The sequence below is a fragment of the Mastigoproctus giganteus genome, chromosome 5, assembly GCF_048544385.1.
Source record: "Mastigoproctus giganteus isolate SK-2022 chromosome 5, ASM4854438v1, whole genome shotgun sequence".
NCBI lineage: Eukaryota > Metazoa > Arthropoda > Arachnida > Uropygi > Thelyphonidae > Mastigoproctus > Mastigoproctus giganteus.
Window position 1 is genome coordinate 188,431,006 of NC_143579.1, and position 22,498 is coordinate 188,453,503.

General features: G+C 40.0%; 1 protein-coding gene across 1 annotated transcript in view; it reads left to right on the plus strand.

Moving 5' to 3' along the window:
- The window catches only part of LOC150085942 (phosphorylase b kinase gamma catalytic chain, skeletal muscle/heart isoform-like), a 301,197-nt gene that overhangs the window by 226,528 nt on the left and 52,171 nt on the right, over window positions 1-22,498 (plus strand). Inside the window, exon 10 of the mRNA XM_090374747.1 lies at window positions 13,786-13,909. Coding sequence (XP_090230873.1) covers window positions 13,786-13,909 — 124 coding nt within the window. The remainder of the gene's footprint in view (window positions 1-13,785; window positions 13,910-22,498) is intronic.

Genomic DNA, 22,498 nt, shown 5'->3' on the forward strand with positions numbered 1-22,498 from the left:
ACCAAAACAATGCGAATATAAAAAGTGGTACTTGCATGGGCACAAATGGGACATACATATCTGACTCAACCCCATCTACTCACAGGAGGGGATCCACCTCAGTGTCCACACTGTTCAGCACATTTAACAGTGAAACATTTTACTGTTAAATGTCGACCTTTGTGTCGTTTGCAAACGTAGACATTAAGCCAGATATACCTTCATCAAGATCACTGATAAATACAGAAAACAACAATGGACCCAACACCGACCCCTAGAAGACACTACTAATAATATTAGTCTACGAAAAGCAGTGTCCATTGATTACCACTCTCTGTCTTCTGCCACTCAGCCATCCCTTTATCCATAGCAGCAACTTGCCCTTAATGCCATACTGCTCCAACTTGTACAGTAGTTTTCCATTTGCAACAGTATCAAAAGCTTTCCTGAAATCCAATTATATGATATCAAAATTATTTTTTGCATCCAATTCCTTTGTGACCTCATTGTAGTATCCAATCAAATTGGTCAAACAAGACTTTCCTTAACAAACCTCATGCTGTCTGAACTATAACTGCAGTCTTGCCCAGATGATCTTGCAGTGAGTGCTTATTTTACCAGTGCTTCCATTAATTCCCCCGGAACAGAAGTTAAACTAACAGGTCTGTAATTACTTGTCACCCAGGCGCCTCCGTAGCCAGGTGGGAAGGAGCAGCAGTGCATAGCACACGCTTCTTGATTAGACCGGGGTTCGAGCCCGTCGCCACCAAATATGAAGGATGCGGAAAGGTCAGGGAATGACCACCGCATATCCCGGAGCAATATGGCCTTAGTTGCTAATGCTCCTAAAAACCAAACAACAAACAACAAACAAACTTGTCACCCTTTGATCCTCCTTTGTGAATTGGGGTCACATTTGCACATTTCCAGTCCAAGGAAGCTGTCATAATTATGGCTAAAGGTTTGCTTACTTCCTTTGCTGCCTCCTTTAATATAATGATATGATGGATAAGATGGATAGATCCCATCCCTCAGGTACCTTTCTTATGTTTTCTTTAACAGTTTCTGCTCCACTTTGCTCTCAATTATTACAAAATCATTTAGCTCACTGACAGAGTTAAATACACCTCTCACATTCCCCTACCCGAATAACTCATCATGTGTAAATGTAGATGCAAAATACTCATTCAGTTTTTCAGCTACCTGAGGAGAATTTTCACCAGTTGAACTATCAATATCTATCCACTTATGAGAGAATAATTATGAGGACATTTTTAGGTTCAGAGGAAGTCCTTGTGGACTGCGGATGTGTGAATGTATCCTTCACAGGGGGATAAAAGAGTCACATGAGCAATTACAGACTTGTTAGCTTAATTTCTGTTTCAAGGAAAATAATGGAGTTACTGGTTAAAGAAGTAATGCAGGCCCATCTGAACAGGAATTTAATTATACTGCAGTCATAACATGGATTTGTTAAGAAGCAGTCTTGTCTGACCAATCTGATTGAATACTATGATACAGTGACCAAAGAACTGGGTGAAAAAATAATTTTGATATAATGTACTTGGATTTCAGGAGGGCTTTTGATACTGTTGTGCATAACAGACTGCTGCATAGAATGGAGCAATATGGTATTAAGAGCAAATTACTGCTATGGATAAAGGGATGGTTGAGTGAGAGAAGACTGAGTGGTTATCAATGGGCACTGCTCTTCGTGGAATAATGTTATTACTGGAGTTCTCCAAGGTTCAGTGCTTGGTCCATTGTTGTTTTCAATATTTATCAATGATACTGATCAAGGTATATCAGGCTTGATGTCTTAAGTTTGCAGATGATACAAAGGTTGGCAGGGTGGTTAATGGTTGTAGTTTAGGTAAGCTACTGTAACAAGATATAGGAAAATTATGTCAGTGGGCTGAGAAATGGCAGTTGAAGTTTCACTTAGACAAATACAAGGTACTACATATGGGTCACAGTAATCCCAGATTAACATACCAACTGCGGGATACTACACTCAATGTAGTGGAAAATGATAAAGACCTGTGAGTAATTATGCAATGAGATAATAAATTCTCTGAGCAATGCAGACAGGCTGCTAAGACAGCTTATGGGGTTTTTTTCAGTAATATAGAACATTTTCTAGCAGCGATAAGGAGATGATTATTCTTTTGTACAAGGCCATAATTAGGCAGCATCTTGAGTAATGTATAGGTCTGGAGGCCTCACTTTAGGAAAGAAACAGATCTACTGGAATGGGTGCAGAGGGCAGCCAGATTGGTGAGGTGAACAAAAGGGTGCTTTTACCAAGAACCACTTCATTTGTGCAAACTGAAGCATCTGGAAACTAGGCATCTGCAGCGAGATCTGATTGAGGTGTTTTAAGGTCTTGAATGGATTGAATAAACTAAAGGTTAATGGCATTCTTCCTTTTGCTGAGATTACACACGAGAGGTGATTTTTGTCCAGTAGTATTCCAAGATACTTAATTTCATTAGCAAGCTTGATTGTTGTTCCCTGAATTTTAATTTGTGGAGGCCTTCTGATGTTCAAGATATCTTTGAGTAAAATTGAGCAGGTCTTCGAAGCGGATATCTTGAGTTGATTTTGTTCGGTCCATTTCTGCAGGGCATCTATGGCTTGGTTTGCTGTTATCTCTAGTTGGGCCCTTGAGTTTGCCTCCAGAATGCAGGCCTATGCAGATGACCTGATCCAGGCAGAGAAAGCTGTCGAGGACCAGGTTCCACAGAAGTAGGCCGAGCACCGAGCCCTGCGAACAGCCTCTGAACACCAGCTACATAACCGAGCAGTTACAGGGCTTTGTGGTTACAGATCTGTCGGAGAGGTACGATTTGATTTGAGTACACTGTACAGGTTTTATGGAATTTTGTCCTTCCGGAGCCTGCTGAGGATGCTTGGCCGCCAAAGAGAATCAAAGTCAACAGAAATGACAAGGAGGTATTTTTTGTCTGTAGCAGAGGCTGCATTTATTATATTCTCTAGGGCTTCCACTGTGGAGCAGCCGCCTGCACTTGAAGCCAAATTGGCTTTCGGAGGGAAGTCCAGCACTGGAGTAAAGAAGTTGGATCCTGTCTCTGAAGAGGTGCTCCAGGAGCTTACTCAAGACAGACAAAAGTGCGATCAGCCAATACAACTCCGGAAGGTCCAGGGGTTTTGTCGGATTCTTCAGGATAAGCCTTAATCTTGCAGATCCATTTCATCAGAAAGTATTCTGCTTCCAGGAAATGATTAAATAGACTTAGGATTTCATCTGGGATGGTCTTGACAGCCCTCTTCACAATTTAGGGCTCCACCATATCCTCTTCCAGGGATTTCTTGTTTTAAATCCTGGTCGTGGCCACAACCAGTTCATCCTTGGCGAGGGGGAGCTCCATTTGCGATGTGGTGTATGATTCATTTTCTTGGCATGTCGCATTTGCTTCTGGGTCCCGGGTTGTGGGTATTGGTGGTGGTTGTTGTTGTTATTGGTTTTTAGAAGCATTAGCAACTAAGGCCATATTGCTCCGGGGATATGCGGTGGTCATTCCCTGACCTTTCCGCATCCTCCGTATTTGGTGGTCATGGGCTTGAACCCCAGTCTAATGAAGAAGCGTGTGCTACACACTGCTGCTCCTGCCCACTGGGTATTGGTGGAACATAGCATCCAGTATGTTGTTATTGGTGGAACACGGCATCCAGTATGTTGTTAATGGACTTTGTCCATGTCCTTGCGTAGGTACCCTGTGGGGTTCTGATGGCCTAGACAACCTCTCCTTTGGGGAGTCTTTTGGTAATCACCCTGGAGACAACTCTCGGTTCTCAACTGTGGAGACCAGGTGTTCCCAGGAGTGCTGCTTTCTCTGTTTGATCAGGCAGTGTAGTCATTTCTTACAGCTCGGTATAGTTATCTTAGGTAGTCTACTTCTGCATCTGGCCAAGCTCTTGCTTGCTGGAAGCGTTTTCTTTCGGCGTTAACCTCACGTCGCAACTGCTGGAGCTCTGGGCACTACCAGGGATGGCATCCTGAGTTAGTTTTTTTTCCTTTTGATAAAGATTGCCGAGGCTTCAGAGATGAGGGTTGCAATTGCACTTTGATGTTCATCTGGATCGAGTCCATCTATACTGTGGGAGTGGGTGGCTGTGGCCAGCGTTTCCCAGAATCTTTGCCAGTTCGCCTTGTTGACCATGAACCTATAAGTTGTTTGCCTGTTAACTGGTTGCCTGCTTATGGTCCGGTGCAATTGCAAGGTTATTGCCCGGTGGTACAGCCCTTTCTGACAGTCCAGTATCAGATATGCTGTGCTATGGATCTAGAGGCCAGAGTGATACCTATTGTGGACTCCCACATGGTGCTGGAAAAGGTTGGAAGATTGTTGGGTTGGTCGAGTATTGTGTATCTACTATTTGAGAGATATTCCTCTAATCTTTGTCCATTGTGGACACCATGGCTTTCTTGATTTTTTTTTTTTTTTTTTTTTATGTGAACCCCAAACATGAGAGGTATTAGAACCTATAGTACTTAGTACCGTGCTTGGGTTTGGCTGAACCACACCGGCAACCTGCAGTTTGCATCAGCGCGACTATGATTCTGGCATTTGGGACTTCTTGAGAGATACTCTGGAGGTATGTAGTGGTCGGGAGGATATCTGTCCCCGGCCAGCAGTAGAGAGAGAGAGAGAGACTGCATAGATGTCCCCATGGGGGGTGGTGATGTGAGTGCACGCTGCCCAGGAAAGGTAGTAGTGAGATATTTTAGTGACCATATACTCAGGGTTTCTGACCAGGATTGCAGCCCATGGGGTTTCCCTGTCCACCTGCACTATCTTGTGTACTATGGTGGTAACCCCTGGCCCCTGCCATGGGAGTAAGATTCTTGGAGGAGTAAGATATCCAGGTTCTCTTCATCAGCCAATTTTCCTTATCTGCGCTGCAATTGTTTTCGCTCATTGGGCAGTTATTTGAGCAAACTTGACTCCGGTGATGTTGTATGGCTTATGGATAATCCCCATATTTTATCCTTTGTTGGAATGTACTCTTCGCTTTGGTGTATATTGGATATTTGCTGTCCCAGATGGAGTGGTCAGCTTGTAGTTTCTGCAACTTGCAGTTCACACAGGAGGGGGGTCCTGTTTCTTGGGAAAATGAGTTGAAGTCATGCCCCTTCTTCGCACAGTGGCCACATGTTGGTTGGGCTTGGGTACAGGGGCATGTTGTGTGCCTGAAGCAACAACACCTGTAACATTTGGGAACAGCCACGTGTTCTCTAAAATGGTGGCTGCCCCAATTTATGAAGATCCTGTTGTGCTGGCTTACTGCCTTCCATGCAGTTGGGGCACGTTCAATGACCCAGTTTACACCGCTTCTGACTTTTGCCTTGGTTTGGTATTTAGGAATAATGAGACATTCCTCTTCCAGATGATTCAGTTGCAGGTTCGTTCTATGTATTTCTTCTCTCAGAGCTTCTGGAGTCAAGTCTGTATCCGTGCCATATATTACATATGCTGGGCCTTTTACTCTGTGGAGGGGTCTCTTAAAGTCCTAGGTTTTAGTATCTTAGGATTGTTCAGTATCCTGTTTGCATCTTCTTTTGTGCCCTATTATGATGGCCGTGCTTCGAGTCTTGAGAACAAACTTAATTTTGGTTGTCTTGAAGTTTTTAGCTGGGTTTGTTATCAGTTTGTTCTTAACTTCTTGACTTGTGTGTTGTTGGTCAGGGTTAAGTGGTTTCAGAATGACCAGATGTGACTTTGGCAGCAGCATTTTGAGGTTTATGTTTCCATTCTTGGTAGGTTGGGTCTTGATGATTTGGCAGTTGTATTCTTCAGCATATGTAGGGGCATGCTGTAGTATTTGTTCGCCCCTACACTCTTGATAGGCCTCTAGCTTGGCCATTGCCTTTTCTGAAACAACATATACATCGTGCCGGGCGGTTTCCAGCTTCATCCAGATGCTAACAATGTCAGCCCTAAGGGTTGATGTGGCTGGAGGACTCCTTAAGTTTGTTCTCTGGTTCTATGTGCAAAGCGAGCATCTGCTCATGAACATTGTCCTCTAGGAGGGTCAGATCTATTGGCATCTCCTGTTGTTTTGCTGTCTTGGCGGTTGTCCGATATGGGGCCCTGGGAACCTTAGGTTCCCTCTGCGATCGGTTCTCCCTTTCTGATTTGGGAACCACCAGCTTCTTGTTCTTCTTCTTGGTTACCAGTTTTGGCTGAACATCCTCGGTATTTTCCACTACTTCAATGTCAGATTGGTCATTCATGGTATTGGAGGTTGCTTGTTGGGTGCTCAGTGACCCTTCATTTGCATTGCATCCCTTCGATTTTGCATTTATGTCCACGGTGGCTGGTTTCGTTCCTAATTTCGGTTAATCAGGATTGTTTGGATTAACAGTAACAGTACGTGGGTACTAACAGTAACATGCTGTACTGTTAGTACCCACGCGCTTCAGGTCTTCGCTGGGACCTGGAAATTATCCATTGTGGGCTACTTTAACAACTCTCCAAGGGCAGGACTTCCACCTGCCTACACTTCACCACTAATCCAGTGAGCAACTACAACCTGAAGAACAAACAACTCCTCACCTATCCCAAACAGACCTGGCAGACCAGCTGGATGAACTCAACCAAAGGAGCTGTCACCCTGCTTTTCATCCCAGATATCCACAGGGTTTCCCCAAAAAAGTCCAAATTGGTTCTCTCCTGGTCTTCTAACTTCATACCTGCTGACGGGACATGGAGCAATCAGAGTAAAACTCTCCACCCTCAAACTGAGCAACACACCCTTATGCCACTGTGGACAACCCAAATTGTGGGAACAGCTCATGCACCACTGCCAACTTTATGAAGATCTTCAATGTCTTCTAATAACTAGATTATGCTTTGTGCCACAAAACCAAGAAATCGTCTACTAGAGAATGAGGCCAGCTACAAAGCCCTAACCCAATATGCACAGGATCTCTTCACCCAAAGAAGAACATATCCGCAACCACCATAAAAGTACTCACAATTAAACATCTGCAAAAATATCTACTAAAATGATATTTTTTTCTTTGAACATTTTTCAGTTATGTACTCAAAATGTATAGTAGAGTCAAATCAGACACACTTGATAGGAGACTAAGCAAGTCAAGCTTATCCAGTGACACTTGATCTCAGTGATTTTTTTTATCCATTGAAGGACACAAAAAGATTTACTTGAGCAATCTGTAAACAACAGAGTCAAATGCCATTAAAATGCTTTATTTGTATTGTTAAATCAATTGCTAAACCTGTTTTACTCAAATATTACAGTTGGAGAGAGAGAGAGAGAGAGAGAGAGAGAGAGAGAGAGAGAGAGAGAGAGAGAGAGAGAGAGAGAGAGAGAGAGCTTTGATCAACTCTTTGGAGTTTGAAGACATTATCTTCCTGCTGTAGGAACCTGGAGGCCAATAAGCAGGTCAAATAATGGGCACAACATAATCACACTGCACAGACACAGCCCACATACACTTTCAAGTCGCTGGCTTGACAGTGTACTGTCCTCGATACAGCGAAACACACGCGGAGTTGGGAGAAATCCCAGGTGCCATTTGACATGAACATACCTTGTATAATAATATCTGCATCAGAAAATCTCCTGGAAAGTAGATAGGCTATCATTTACTCTTTGTAGAGTTATATAAAAAATAAAGTGTATTGTCATTAATCTAATGAATTAACAGCGGTCGCACACAGCAATGGAAGTGATCCTTCAACTGCTTCTATTGGAGTGAGCAGCAGCCTGGAAAGCGAGGTGCTCATAATTTCATGGAAGAGTCATCATGGAACAAGTAAATACATGGGCTGTGTTAGGGTAACTAAAAGTAAGCACTTTTACTCCCCTTGGACTCAGGGGAGGTCCCTATAGACTGGAGATATGCAAATGTATCCCTAATTCAGAAAGGGAGGATCAAAGGGTGGCACAAGTAATTACAGTCCTGTTTGTTTAACTTCTGTTCTGGGGAAATTAATGGCGGCACTGGTCATAGAAGCACTGCAGGATAATCTACACATGACTTCAATTATAGCTCAGGAACATCATTAGTTTGTTATGGAGAAGTCTTGTCTGACCAGTTTGATTGAATACTATGATGTGGTCACAAAGGAACTGGTTGGAAAAAATAATTTTGATATCATATATAGTAAACCCTCGATTTAACGGACCCCAATATAGCGGATTTCGGATTTAATGGACTGGACAAATAATAATACAGTAATGTACATATTAATCTCGAACATATTATTATTTTTAGGTTATACAAAACTTTAGTGTTATTAAAAATAATAATAAATACCTATTTCCATTATTGTTTTGATAATTACCTACTTTTATTTTTATAATCAAATTTAGGAAACTGTAGTCAGGAAATTGTTTTTTATTCTTTCTGAAAACATGTTCAAATAGCTGTTTTCCCAGAACACAGATAAGAGCAGGTGGTGACTTGGGAGCTGAATGTGACTCGGGACACTAAACTGCAGGTCTACCGACCCGTTTTGTTTCTATTACTATTATTAGCTATATGACGCAAGGAAGCCTAAGGCTTATGATGCACCAGCCAAAAAAAAAAAAATTCCCGAGTTACTCCTAAGAGAGAGAGAGAGAGAGAGAGAGAGAAAATAGAAGGGAATCACCAAGAAAGAGAAGAATGATGATATCCAGGTCAGGACCCTGGGTGTGCCAAGCCCATACTCAGCAGATGTGAGCCCCTGGGGTTTCGGTCTGCGTCTGCCTCAAGCTATCGTGTGGTCAGATTGTTTCTGAATTGTGACTTTATTTATTAAATAATTTTGCAATCCTTACAATTTAAAATGCCATCAAGTGATAGAGGAGTTAAAAGAAAGCATGTGAACTTAATTGTGGCTCAGAAATTAGAGCTAATTGAGAAATTAGAACAAGGCGTCTCAGTAGCATGTGTTTGTGAAATTTACAGTGTAAAAAAACAAACTATTTCTGATATCCATAAATCAGAGGCCAAATTGCAACATTTTATATTTACAACAGAATATTACATATTCTTTATTATAGTTTAATAATTTTATATTGTACAGTACTGTATATTTTATTAAACTTTTTTTTTTTACATTAAGAACAATAAAAAAATGTCCTCCCAGGTTACACTATGGGGAGCCTCATTTGATTTAAAGGATTTTCGGCATTAACGGACACCCCTTCTTCCCTATTAGTCCTTTAAATCGAAGTCCTTTTAAGTCCTTTTACTGTACTTGGATTTTAGTAAAGCTTTTGACACTGCTGCACATGGAAGACTACTTTACAAATTGGAGCACTATAACATTAAGTTGCTTCTATGGATAAAGGAATGGTTGAGCAGGAGAAGACAGAGAGTGGTAATCAATGGACACTGCTTTTCGTGAACTAATGTTATTACTGGAGTCCCCCAGGATTCCACGTTGGGCCCATTCTTGTTTTCTGTATTTATCAATGATATTGATGAAGATATATCAGGCACTTAATGTCCAAGTTTGCAGACGATACAAAGGTTAGCAGAGTTGTTAATGACAGTATGCCATTGCAACAGGATCTAGAAAAGTTGGGTATATAGGCTGATAAGTGGCAACTGAAGTTTAACATTGACAACTGCAAATAACTGCATATGGGTAGCAGTAACCCCAGAATAACGTACCACCTGTGTGGTACGACAGACAGGGTAGTGGGGAATGAAAAAGACCTGGGGGGATAATTGTGCAGTCAGTTATGAAGTTTTCTGAGCAATGCAGACGGGCTACAATAGTAGCTCATGCCGTCTTGTCAATGATATGCAGGAATATTGCTGGCATGGATAAGGAGGTGATTATCCTCTCTTATAAGGCATTTGTCAGACTGGAATAGACAGCAGCACATTGCACCACTGCACAAAAAGGGGGATTGTCTTCACCCTCGAGACAAGAGATCGCAATCCTCTACCGGGAAGCTGCAGGCACTGTATCCAGTACCCACGTAGGATCTTAAATTGTCTCTTCACTATGGGGAGCCTCAGATGTGTGGCAAGCTCATGGGCTTTTAGATCACATTTGTCCAGGACGTAGGCAGGATAGCCACAGCTGGTGAGTTCGGCTTTTATTTTAGAAATTTCGTTACGTCTGACATCCATGGAGCTGGAATGGGTCCAGGCCCGAATGAGTAGGGCACTCACAGTACTGTATAGGGGCATGCATTCACCTGTAGTTGGTAAATTGGGCAGCAAACATAGGCTTTCGGTAGACTGAAGTTTCCAGATATGAACCTGCATGCTCCACCAGAAGATCCAGGAAGAAGAGGGTGTTGTTTGGCTCTAATTCTGTTGTAAACTGGATGAGGGGAGATAGGGAGTTGAGATGTTGTAATAGCTGTGTCTCTGAACCTCATGGAATAAAAATGTTACTCTAGAATTAGAGTTATTTGTTATTATTATTATTGTTGCTCTTATATTATTTCTCCCTGATTGGGGGATTCCACTCCGAGACTGGTACTGCTACCAAGTACACAGGGTGGTTGTAATGTCTGGTGTTACTGTTGGTCGAGGAACTCTCTAACTATCCTACAGGTGTTTAGGATTGTGACTTTCTGGAGTTCCTTGTAGGTGTTCTCTGGGAGACCTATTGCTGCTAGGCTGCTATGTAGGGTCTTTGGCACCATACCAGTGGTTTACACAATGATCAGGATGGTCGTTACTTCTTGCATATGCCACATCTCCTCATGCCACATTGACCTCATGTCTCAGGTTCGTGTACTTCCAAATTTTTTCCTGATGGGTTTTCTGGACATTGCTAGTGTTGGACACCACTATGTCAATCAGGTCGGTAGCCTTTTCCATCTTGTCCACGAGGGTTATGTCTAGTCTGTTGTGCGGGATGGTCTTATCTGTTATTATGGCGTGGTCCCAGTACAGCATGTGGGTTCAGGGCTCTAGTACTGCCTGGGGTTCGTACTTGTAGTATGGTACACTTTCTTTGGTCAACTGGTATTTCCTCGCTAGCTTCTGATGTATTATCCTGGCTACGTAGTTGTGTCTACGTGTGTTCAGTCTGAGTGATCACCTTACACCCCGCGGTGATGTGTTGGATTGTTTTTGAGGCCAGATGGCATCATCGACATGTATCATCTGACATTCTGGGTTCCTTTGCGATGTATTTTCTATAGTTTCTGGTGTTGATTACCTTGTCTTGGATGGCCAGCATGAATCCTTCAGTCTCAGGGAAGAGTGTCCCGCTTGTGAGCCATGCATTGGAAGAAATGTTATCGATGTGGCCTTGATAGAGGTCATTGTAGTGTCTGCCATGGAGTGTCTTCTTTGCACATCTTTCTAGCTTCGTTTCTTGTGCTGTCTGGGTGGGAGGGGGCTCCTTGTTTAGGTTGAGTGGGTATACCACTTTTATTATTATTATTGTTGCTCTTATATTATTTCTCCCTAATTGGGGGATTCCACTGCGTGACAGGAGTGGAATCCCCCAATTATTATTATTATTCTAGAATTATTATTTGACTCTAGAATTAGAATCAAACAACATCCTCTCCTTCCTGGATGTTCTGGTGCAGCATCAGGCTCCCAATAGACAGCTGCATTCATTGACAACCAGTGAGCTAAGTTTGAACTACATAAAAGGCCCATAACAGTGCTCTTCAAAGTGAAGCCATTCTTTTGGCATATGCTTTCTAGGTGCATTCATCTCATGCCTGAACTTTGTTGCATGATTTGTAACTCCACATCATGTTCTGCTCTAATGTCCGATGCATACATTCTCTCCATCAAGGTAGGCAGTGATGTGCATTTCTTGGATACAGCTTTGACTTATGAGTAGCTGTGAAACCATCATAACCGATGACATGTTTTCCTGATGGTTGTTGTCCTACATTTATTCCTGTTTTCCCAACTGCCTCTACAGTCAGCTCAAGAGACATTGGAAAGAATTCGGCTCGGCTTTCTTCTCACTGTCTTTTAAAACTCTCAACATACTCTTGGGCTTTCTAAAGATTATCTGCTTGACTTGTGACAACTCACTGTAATTTTGACTGACTCACTCTTTTTGCTATCTGAGAAGTGGACAACATGCCCACTATCACATCTCTTGTGAAGGAATTTAGGTTTCTTTTCTTTTTCCTTTCAGCTCTATTACCTGTCATTGAGTTAACATGCTTTTTATATTCTGCATTTAATTGGTACTGCCATCTGCTTTTCATATGACCTCTGGAATTAACCATTACTTCTCAGGAGTGAGATGTCCCAAATACATACTGATATAGACTGAAAGACGTAGGATATTTTATCCAGTATTTTAAAATATTATTTTTGCTTACTTTATTCAATGCCTGATACTAATTAAAAAGCTGATGTATATAGCAAATATGAGATGTAGCTATTAAATAACGAGACTGTGCACATAGCCACTACACACCAACTACACAACTACTTGTGAAACAAAGGCTCAGCAGTTGACCTTGAACCTTCCCTAGTTGCTTGCAAAATCATCTTCCAACCGACTCATTCACTTTGCAGTGGGACAGATTTACATTACTTTTGTGTTTTTTCAGTTTGCCAGAAAAATGACAGACAAAAGAATCGAACAATGAATCAACTTCAGATTTTTAACAAAACTAAAGAAAACACCAACTGAGAGTTACGAGTTGTTATGTCAAAGTTATGGTGATTTGCTACGTCAAGAGAGCTCATGTATTTGAATGCCATAAAAGATTTTTAGAAGGAAGAGAGAGTGTGGAAGATGGTTAATGACCGGGCCATCTGGTATCCATGAAAACTGATGAAAATGTGAACCGGGTAAGGACATTGATTAGAAGTGATCATCATTTAAGCATTAAAATGATTGCATCAGAACTAAATATGAACAAAGGAAACAGTTTAGAAATTTTAGGCAGGAGAAAAGTGCCAAGATGGTGCCAGAAAGTTTGAATGAAGATCAAAGAATGAGAAGACTCCAAGTTTGTGAAGATGTTTTTCAAATCAAAAAAATTGAAGAAGACCACACTTTCTGAGTACTTTAATTACTTGCGATGAAAGTTGGTTGTTCCAGTACAACCCAGAAACTAAAAGACAGTCAATGCATTGGAAGACAAAACAATTTCCCAGACTAAAAAAAAGAGAATGTCAAAATCAAAAATAAAAATCATGCTTCTTGTTTTCTTCAATATTAAAGGAATTATTATGGCTGAATACTTCCCACCAAATCAGACTGTCAATCAAATATACTACACTGAAGTTCTGACAAAGCTATGTGAAAAAATTCAAAGGAAGAGACCTGAATTTCAGGATGGTTGGATGCTCCATCAAGACAATGCTTGACACACAATGAGCTCTCTCTTTCCCAGTTTTTTGCCAAAAAAAAACAAATCTCTGTTATGACATACACTCTCCTTTCCAGACTCTAGAGTAAAAATTCCAATTCTAGTCTAATTAGTCTAATAGTCTAATTCTAGAGTCAAGCCCTTTGTGACTTTTCTCTTCCCTAAACTGAAAAGGGTACTTAAGGGAACCATTTTCAGTCCATTGAAGAAGTTCAGAAAAAAGAAACTAAAGTGTTAAAAGAGTTTACGGATGACTTCCACAAATGCTTCTGTACTTGGAAGAAATGTATGGTACAGCATGTGCAATCCCAAGATAATTATTTTGAAGGGGAAGGCAAATATGAGATAACTTTTAAAGTACAAAATATTTCATTATATTTATTTTATTGCAGCAGTTTCGTTATTTAATGGCCACACCTTAAGCACATTATTGTGTTTGTTTTAGCCTATTAGGTTGTTTGTTTTCACTTTAGGAGAGAATTATCTTTATTACAGCCTTGTTGGTTTTCCTCCTTTCTGGCATCGAAAACAAATGATAATGATGAGAAGTATAATGGAAGGCAAGTATGAGTTTGGCAGTCCAGAATGGGATGGTATCACAGAGTTACCCAAAGACCTGGTAAAAGAATAATTTTGTTAAGACCAAGTTTCTGTTTTATTGAATTCTTCTTTTGATCTGTATACTTACTGATACATTAAATTTTCAAAATGAAAATGCATGTTGTACATAAATTATGTACAACATGCATGGAGGGTTGTGCATGTGGGGGGGAGCAAATTGTAGCAAAAATTCCCCTCTCTGCATGAAGAAATTAATTTTTAAAAGATGAACACACACAGTGAATTTTTTTTAATCGAAATTTTTCAATTCAAAGTTTTAAATTTTAAACAATAGCTTGGAATAAAGTTGAACAAGTTAGCACAAAGCATCATTTTATTTCATAGTAAATCACTGAAGTAGGTGAAATGGCATCATTTTTGTTACATCTCATGTTGTGAACACCTTCACAACAAGTTGACTGTTATTGTACTACCTCGAATAAGCAACGCTTCCTAGTAGAGAAGATTAATGTTACTTATTCTTGGTGGATACACCACCCAGACAGCATCGTTTTGAAGCTTGTTGTCTACTCATTGGTGGACAGGTAGGTACCCCAGTGATACAATGATTGACAACCCAGTTACAAATTGAACTCTACAATATGAGAGATGCCAGACAGTGTGCAATAGTCAAGTACTAAAAAGGGTTTACAGCTGAACGCTTCAGACTACAGAAAATTTACTAGATGAACAAGTTAGTGCAAAGCATCATTTTAGTTCTTAGTATATCACCAAAGTAGGCAAAATAGCATCATGTTTGGTTGGAAGGCTTGGAATAACCTAAACCCAGACCTCAACAGTATTGATATGCTACAGAGAAGAGTGTCAGAAAATGCAGTCCCTTGTTAACTGAGTGCTATTGGATTGACTGCTGAGTTAGGAAACTGTAAACTTTTGGCTACTGGGTGGCTATTTTTTGGTTTTTAGGAGCATTAGCAACTAAGGCCATATTGCTTCGGGATATGCGGTGGTCATTCCCTGACCTTTCCGCATCCTCCGTATTTGGTGGTGACGGGCTCGAACCCCGGTCTAATCAAGAAGCGTGTGCTACGCACTGCTGCTCCTTCCCACCTGGCTACGGAGGCGCCTACTGGGTGGCTAAAGACACAAGCTCCCTTAATGAAACCATGCCCTACATTTACAATGACATTCTATAGCTCTCACAACATGGTAGCTTTCATGTATTGTGAATATATTATATATCATCACTAGATTATTCAAGCTTTCGTGGAGTCTACTTACTCACTGAGAAGGCTCTAGAAAGAACTGAAACCATGATATACACTTTGAATGAAAGACAACATACTTCTCCGTTAGAGCAGTGTTTTTTATTTAAAGTACATTAGAGTGTCAGTTATCCAGAATAATCGATGTCAGACCTCTTCTGGTTAGCCAAATTTTCTGGATAATTGAACCAGAAAATTTTCTAGATAATTTTTTCCGTTAAGATTAAATAAATTTAATCTCATTTCTTATTTAATCTTATTACGATTCCAAGAAGATTAAATAACTTTAATCTTACCGGAATCATAAGGTAAGATTAAATAAATTTAATCTTACCTTGCAATTAAATTAAATAAAATTAATTAAATAAAAAAAATTATAAACCAATATCGGAAAGCAGAAACATCCATCCAGGCATTTTTATGATTTTTATATAAAACAGGAAAATTAGAAAGGGTTTTACATGCTCTCAGTTTTTTAACCTTACCGATAATGAGCACGGACAATCTGTGTGTCCCAGTGGCATTTGCACAGATAGCAATTGTAAATCTCTCCTTTCTCACCTTAAAACTTAGTGCAGGCATTTCTCTTTTAGTGGCTAAGGTTTTTCTCGGTAATGCTTTCCAAAATAAGCCCATCTATCAACATTATAAATGTTTTCTTTCTCATAATTTGCTATAACTGAAGCAAACTTACTTTTCAAAGGACACCACTGCTGATTCATCTGCAGAAAGTTTCTCACCTTGAATATCTAGTTCACATATACAGTGTCTCAGTTTTTCAGCCAACCTGTGCTTGCCTTAATTAAAACCTTCATTACCTCTTAATTTTCGATTAAAACTCAATGCTTTTTCACACAACATTGGGCCAGACACTGGTTCACCTAAACTTTGCTCTGAAGAAAACAAAAAAAAATAAAGTGAGTCACTCTGTAAATCGGCATTTTCAGGTTTCCACATTGTCTTTTTCCTGCTAGATCCTCCTTTACTATCCATAGTCGAAACCAATTCTATTATAGCATTGGAATTTTTCTTAATGTCATAAATTGTTCAAGTCCCCACATTAAACTCTTTGGAGAGATTTCCTAAATTTTCACCTTTTCCAATTCTATTAATAATTTCCGATTTTTATTGCAGTGTTAAAACTGTGTTTTCTTTTCGTTTACGTTTTGCAGTAAAATTTGAGAAAAATAATAAATTGTTCAGTTTCGGGCTAATATTAGTCTTACCAAATCGGGAGCTCAACTAATCTGAAATTTACTCCTGATTTCCAAGAAAACAGAGTAGTTTTTCTCTGATATTTTTCTAAAGCACATTTCTGAAGGTCACATATAATTCTAGAGGTCACAACCATAAAACCATTGCAGTTTTTAGTTTATTGCGCTTTTTGTTTGTACAATCTGTTATAAACAGGTAGTAAACTCGATCTTTTGCTTATTATAATCAAAAATTTATTTGCAAATGTGATCACTGTAACCGGATCTTACTCTACTACCAGTAATAAAAAAAAAAGAGAGATCAGCATTTCAAATTATTCTGGATAACTGACGTTCCGGATAACCGACATTCTACCATAGTACAACTACTGCAGATTAACCGACGTTCTACGATGTTCACCTCATATTATGAGGCACTTAACAAGTATTAAGATATTAAGAGTAGGAGAACAGCGGAATTACTTAACAAGTACATGTCAATGTTGAAAAAAAGGCGTGAGTTATGGTTGAATTTAAAAGTGTCTGCAAAGCCCCGACATGATAGAAGGGAGTATATGATGAGAGCCTTGTCGATCAGTTCGGCCCTGGACAGATCATGCAAGGCTCATTGGGTAGAATTTTTCTCAGCATGGTCTGTGCCTGTTAACAGGAGAGATTGATCCTACAGGGGTGGGATACACTTAAATAGAAAGGGTGCAAGAATATTTGCTGATGCTATCATGGCAGTGTTAGGTGGGTCAGTAAACTGCTAGTTTGGGGGTTTAACACGGACTAATAGGTGCTTCCGTAGTCAGGTGGGCAGGAGCAGCAGTGCAAAGCACATGCTTCTTGATTAAACTGGGGTTCAAGTCCATGACCACCAAATACGGAGGATGCGTAAAGATCAGGGTATGACCACCGCATATCCCCGGAGCAATATGGCCTTAGTTGCTAATGCTCCTAAAAACCATATAACAAACAAACAAACGGACTAATAGATTAACAGTAGCCGCTGGCAGAGATGAAAGTGATTCTTGCACTGCTTCTATTGCAATGAGCAGCAGCCTGGAAACCAAGGTGCTGGGGATTTCAGAGATTGCTGGGAGTCATAGCGGAACAAGTAAATACATGGGCTGTGTTAGGGTAGCTAAGAATAAGAACAGGTGCATGTATAATTGCGTGTACACTGATGCTAGGAGTTTAGTAAATAAATTTTATGAATTTGAGGTGCTGATCAAAACATCAAAGATAGATGTTGTTGGGATATCAGAGATGTGGTGTCACACAGATATAAGGAATGCAGAGCTGGAATTTGGGGAGTACAATGTGTATAGAAAGGATAGGAAGGGAGGAGGGGTTGTGCTATTAGTTAAGAAACACAAAATCTAAGGAAGTGCATCCAGTTGACATGGGTGGGCAGTGCAGTATTAAGTGTTTTCTTATTAAGTGTGTATTAAGTGTGTTATAGGCTTAGTGTATTAAGTGTGTTATAGGCTTAATGACTCTGATGAGTATAATGAACAACTGTACAGAGAAATAGAGTGGGCCAGTAAATCAGATTGTCTTATAGTGGCGGATTTTAACTTCCCAAATATTGAATGGAACTTGTGGGTTGGTCACTCACACACTAAAAAGACTTTTGTGGATTTATTGGATAATTGTTTTCTACAGTAGCATGTTCGACAGGCAACCAGAGGGAGTAATACTCTTGATCTGATTATCAGTAATGATTCTTCATGTATTAAGAATCTGCAGATAAAGGACCCACTACGTGAAAGTGACCACAGTGTGCTGATGTGGGATTTACTCATAGGTGTAACTACCATCAGGGATAAAGTGAAGGGTTTTTGCTTTCGTAAAGGTGACTACGGGGTCTGAGACAGATTTTAAATTCTGTACAGCGAGAACAACTGATGATGTTACCAACAGGAAATTCTATATGGGAAACATTCAAAGAATTAATCGTAGAATCTACTAGTCTTTTCATACCAACTAAGAAATATTCAAAGTTTAGGCCTAAATGGATGTCAGATGATCTAATGAGACACATGGCAGAGAAGAAAAATGCATGGGATACATAAATTATCATGTGACACAGAAGCATATGGTAGATATCAGCTGGTCTGTAATCAAGTCTCAAAGGAGGCTAGGCAGGCAAACTTAGATTATGAGAAATCTTTGGCTAAGCATTCAAAGAAAAACAGTAAAGAGTTCTTTATTAATGTAAAGTCTAGAAGGAAGGGGATCCTGTTCAGATAGCTGACAAACTGAATGAGTGTTTTGCGTCTACATTCACACATGAGGAGTTATGCAAGGAGGGGAATGCTGCCAGAGATTTATTGAACTCTGGTGAGCTAAATGATTTTCTAATAATAACTGAGGGCAAGTTGGATGAAAAATTGTTGAAGTTAAACATAAGGAAGGCACCTGGGGTGGATGGGATCTATCCCGTTACATAAAAGGAGGCGTGAAAGGAAGTAAGCAAACCCTTAGCCATAATTATGAGAGCTTTGTTGGACTCAGGGGAGGTAACCATGGACTGGAGATGTGCAAATGTAACCCCAATTCACAAAGGAAGATCAATGGGTGACACAAGTAATTACAGACTTGTTAGTTTAACTTCTGTTCCAGGGAAATCAATGGAGGCACTGATTAAGGAAGCACTGCAGGGTCATCTAGAGAAGACTTCAGTTATAGTTCAGACACAGCATGGGTTTGTTAAGGGGAAGTCTTGTCTGACCAATTTGATTGGATGCTATGATATGGTCACAAAGGAACTGGATGCAAAAAATAATTTTGATATCATATACTTCGATCTTAGGAAAAGATCCAAGTGCAGAGCAGAATTTTGATACTGTTGCACATTTTTTTAAATTTATTTTTATTTTTATTTTGGTAGTTGTTGGCGCATCGGCTTCTGTGGCCATAGTGCACCTCCCAAGGTTTTTGCAATATTTTGATCCAAGTCCGAGGCGGGATTTGAACCCGCGACCTTTGGGTTGCCAGGCAGGCACTTTACCCACCTGGCTAGCCCGGTCGGCCTGTTGCACATGGAAGACCCACTGTACAAATTGGAGCACTATGCAGGACCATACTTATACTCCTTTGGGGACCCCTTTAAAGATACCCGAGTCCAAAAAAAATTTTTTTTTAAATTGCATATATAAATATAATCAGAAAAAACAATTATTTTTACCAATTTGTTTAAACACAAATGAGTGAAGGTAAAGAAAGCCAGCATGAGAACGACGAGAAACATCGGATAACTTACGCGGAAAATTAGTTTCCCGATACGGCACTCTAGCACTGCTCACTCGGTAAATAGATGGTAGGTGTTATTGGTCTGGAGCAAAGTCAAGAATGCTATATTGATTGACAAGTACGTGTGGCAAACGATGTGCTGATTGGTGCGCGAACACAACACACAATAACATTGGTTTAGTATTACTTTTTGAGGTGGTAGATGACTTTCATCAACCGGTGAAATACCACCACTTTGCTTATTGGACGCTTGAAGTGGTGAAACCCATGTTTAGTCTCTAGAGCAAAGTTTCCGGCATCCCCCTTCCCCCATACTTCTCATTCAACCCATGCACGGTACTAAGTACTATAGGTTTTGATACCTTTCGTGTTTGGGGTTTTCATAAAAAAAAAAAAAAAAAAAAACTTTAATAGCACTAATTGTAACTTGCCCTAACCTATTTTCACCATTATTTCGTAATGGTGAAAAAAGGTCAGGTTACCTCAACTTGAATCCCCTCCCGAAGTGGAGGGGGTAACCTAACCTTTTTTATTTAATATCACAGTCATAAAAAAAAAATTTTTATGACTGGATTTTTATTTTCTTGTTCAATAATATGCCCTGTAGCTTAGCGTCTGTCGTGCCCACCATCAATCATTTCATCATTTGCCACGCCCACCTGTCAATTAATATATCCTTCTCAATTTCTGCTCCAGACCGATAACACCTATTGTCTCTTTATCAAGCAAGAAGCATTAGAGTGTCGGGAAACTGATTTTCCGCGTAAGTTATCCGACATTTCTTGTCGTTCTCATCTGGCTTTCTTTACCTTAGCCCACAAATGTTGCAATACTGTGAAATATGAACAACAGTACCAGTGGCAGCTCGCCACTCTGATGTTTGGTGGTGCTGCATCTTAAAGTTACCTTAAATTGCCTTGCTTATAAGGGTAGTAGAAAATGAAAATGACTTGGAGGTAATTGAGCAGTCAGATATGAAATTTTCTGAGCAGTGCAGACAGTCTGCAAGAGTAACTCATGGTGTCTTGTCACTGATATACACGAATTTTTCTAGCAGGGATAAGGATGTGTTCATCCCCTTGTATAAGGCAATGGTCAGGCCACACTTTGAGTAAGGTATACAGGTCTGGAGGCCTCATTTTAAGAAGGATATAGAGCTGCTGAAACAAGTACAGTCAGTTCTCGTATAGCATGATAGTTGTGTTCCTAGAAATCCTCGTGCAATATAAATAACAGGCCCTATGGCAAAAATAGGATCAGTTGCTGACCACCCAAGATTTAACACATATTTGTAACCAAAACATTACCATACACAATAAGTAATCATAATAAAATACTTATGTATTTCATTACGACTATTACATAAATTATTGCTAATGCTTTTGCTTCTATCATAAGCAAACTTGTTCTTTGTTTGATTTTCTATCATTGGCATTAGCATTAGTAGAGGCTAAATTCCAAATAGCAAATGCTTAATGTACGGTACTCACCTTATACAATCTGCAATATTTATTAGGGTGAATTGATGGCTAAATTTTGGGTTGAATAATTTAAATTAAAAAGCGAGATAAAAAATAAATTAATTTGACGGAATTTAAAATAAGCGCAAGGAGGCAGAAGGGCACAACTCCGTCCCTGGTTGTCATAAAGAATAATTAATTAAAAAATTCTGAGTAATATAAAACTTGGCTTATCAGTTTTATATTACTCCGAGTTTTTTAATTTAGCCATCTATTCACCCTAATAACTACTGCAGATTGTATAAGGTGAGTACCATACATTGAGCATTTGCTATTTGGAATTTAGTCTAACAATCATGGTATTTTAAGAACTCTATAATTTCTCATATTGTCATTAGTAGAGGCATATGATGCAAGAAAGCAAGCTTATGCAGCATCAGCCGAAAAAAAAAAAAAAAAAAAAACCACTCCATTCATTCGAAATACCTGTCCAGCTGAGCCTTAAATTTATTTAGGCTGTCAACTTCCACAACAAGGGATGGAAGTCTGTTCCACCAACCAACTACCCGCTGGCTAAAGGCAAATTTCCACACATCTATCCTACATCTGTCTTTCCTCAATTTGAATTTATGCCCTCTCAGGTGATCATTCTGAGCAAGAGGAAGAATCCCACCAGCATTGAGCATGCTCAAACCATTCAAGGCTTTATACACCTCTATCAGATCACCTCGCCGGTGCCTAATCTCCAGACACTGTAATTTCCAAAACTTAAGCCTTTCTTCGTAAGAGCAATCCTTTGTTCCATTCACTAATCTTGTTGCCCTTCTCTGTACTCATTCCAGCAGCTCTACATCCTTCTTGAAATGAGGCCTCCAGACCTGTATACAGTACTCAAGGTGTGGCCTGACCATTGCCTTATACAAGGGAATAATCACCTCCTTATCCCTGCTAGAAAAATTCCTATATATCATCGACAATACACCATGAGCTACTCTTGCAGTCTGTCTGCACTGCTCAGAAAACTTCATATCTGGCTACACAATTACCCACCAAGTCCTTTTTGTTCTCTACCACCGTCAGTGTAGTACCACATACGTTGCTCTGGGGTTACTGTTTCCCATATGTAGTACTTTACATTTGTCAATGTTAAACTTCATTTGCCACCTCTCAGCCCATATGCTCAACCTTTCCAGATCCTCTTGCAGCAGCATACTGTCAGTAGTGTCCTTAACAACCCTGCCAACCTTCGTATCATCTGCAAACTTGGACATTAAGCTTAATATACCATCATCAATATCATTTATAAATATAGAAAACAACAATGTACCCAACACTGAACCCTGAGGGACTCCACTAATTACATTAGTCCACAATGAGCAGTGTCCATTGATTACCACTCTCTGTCTTCTCCCCCTCAACCATCCCTTTATCCATAGCAGCAATTTGCCTCCAATGCCACACTGCTCCA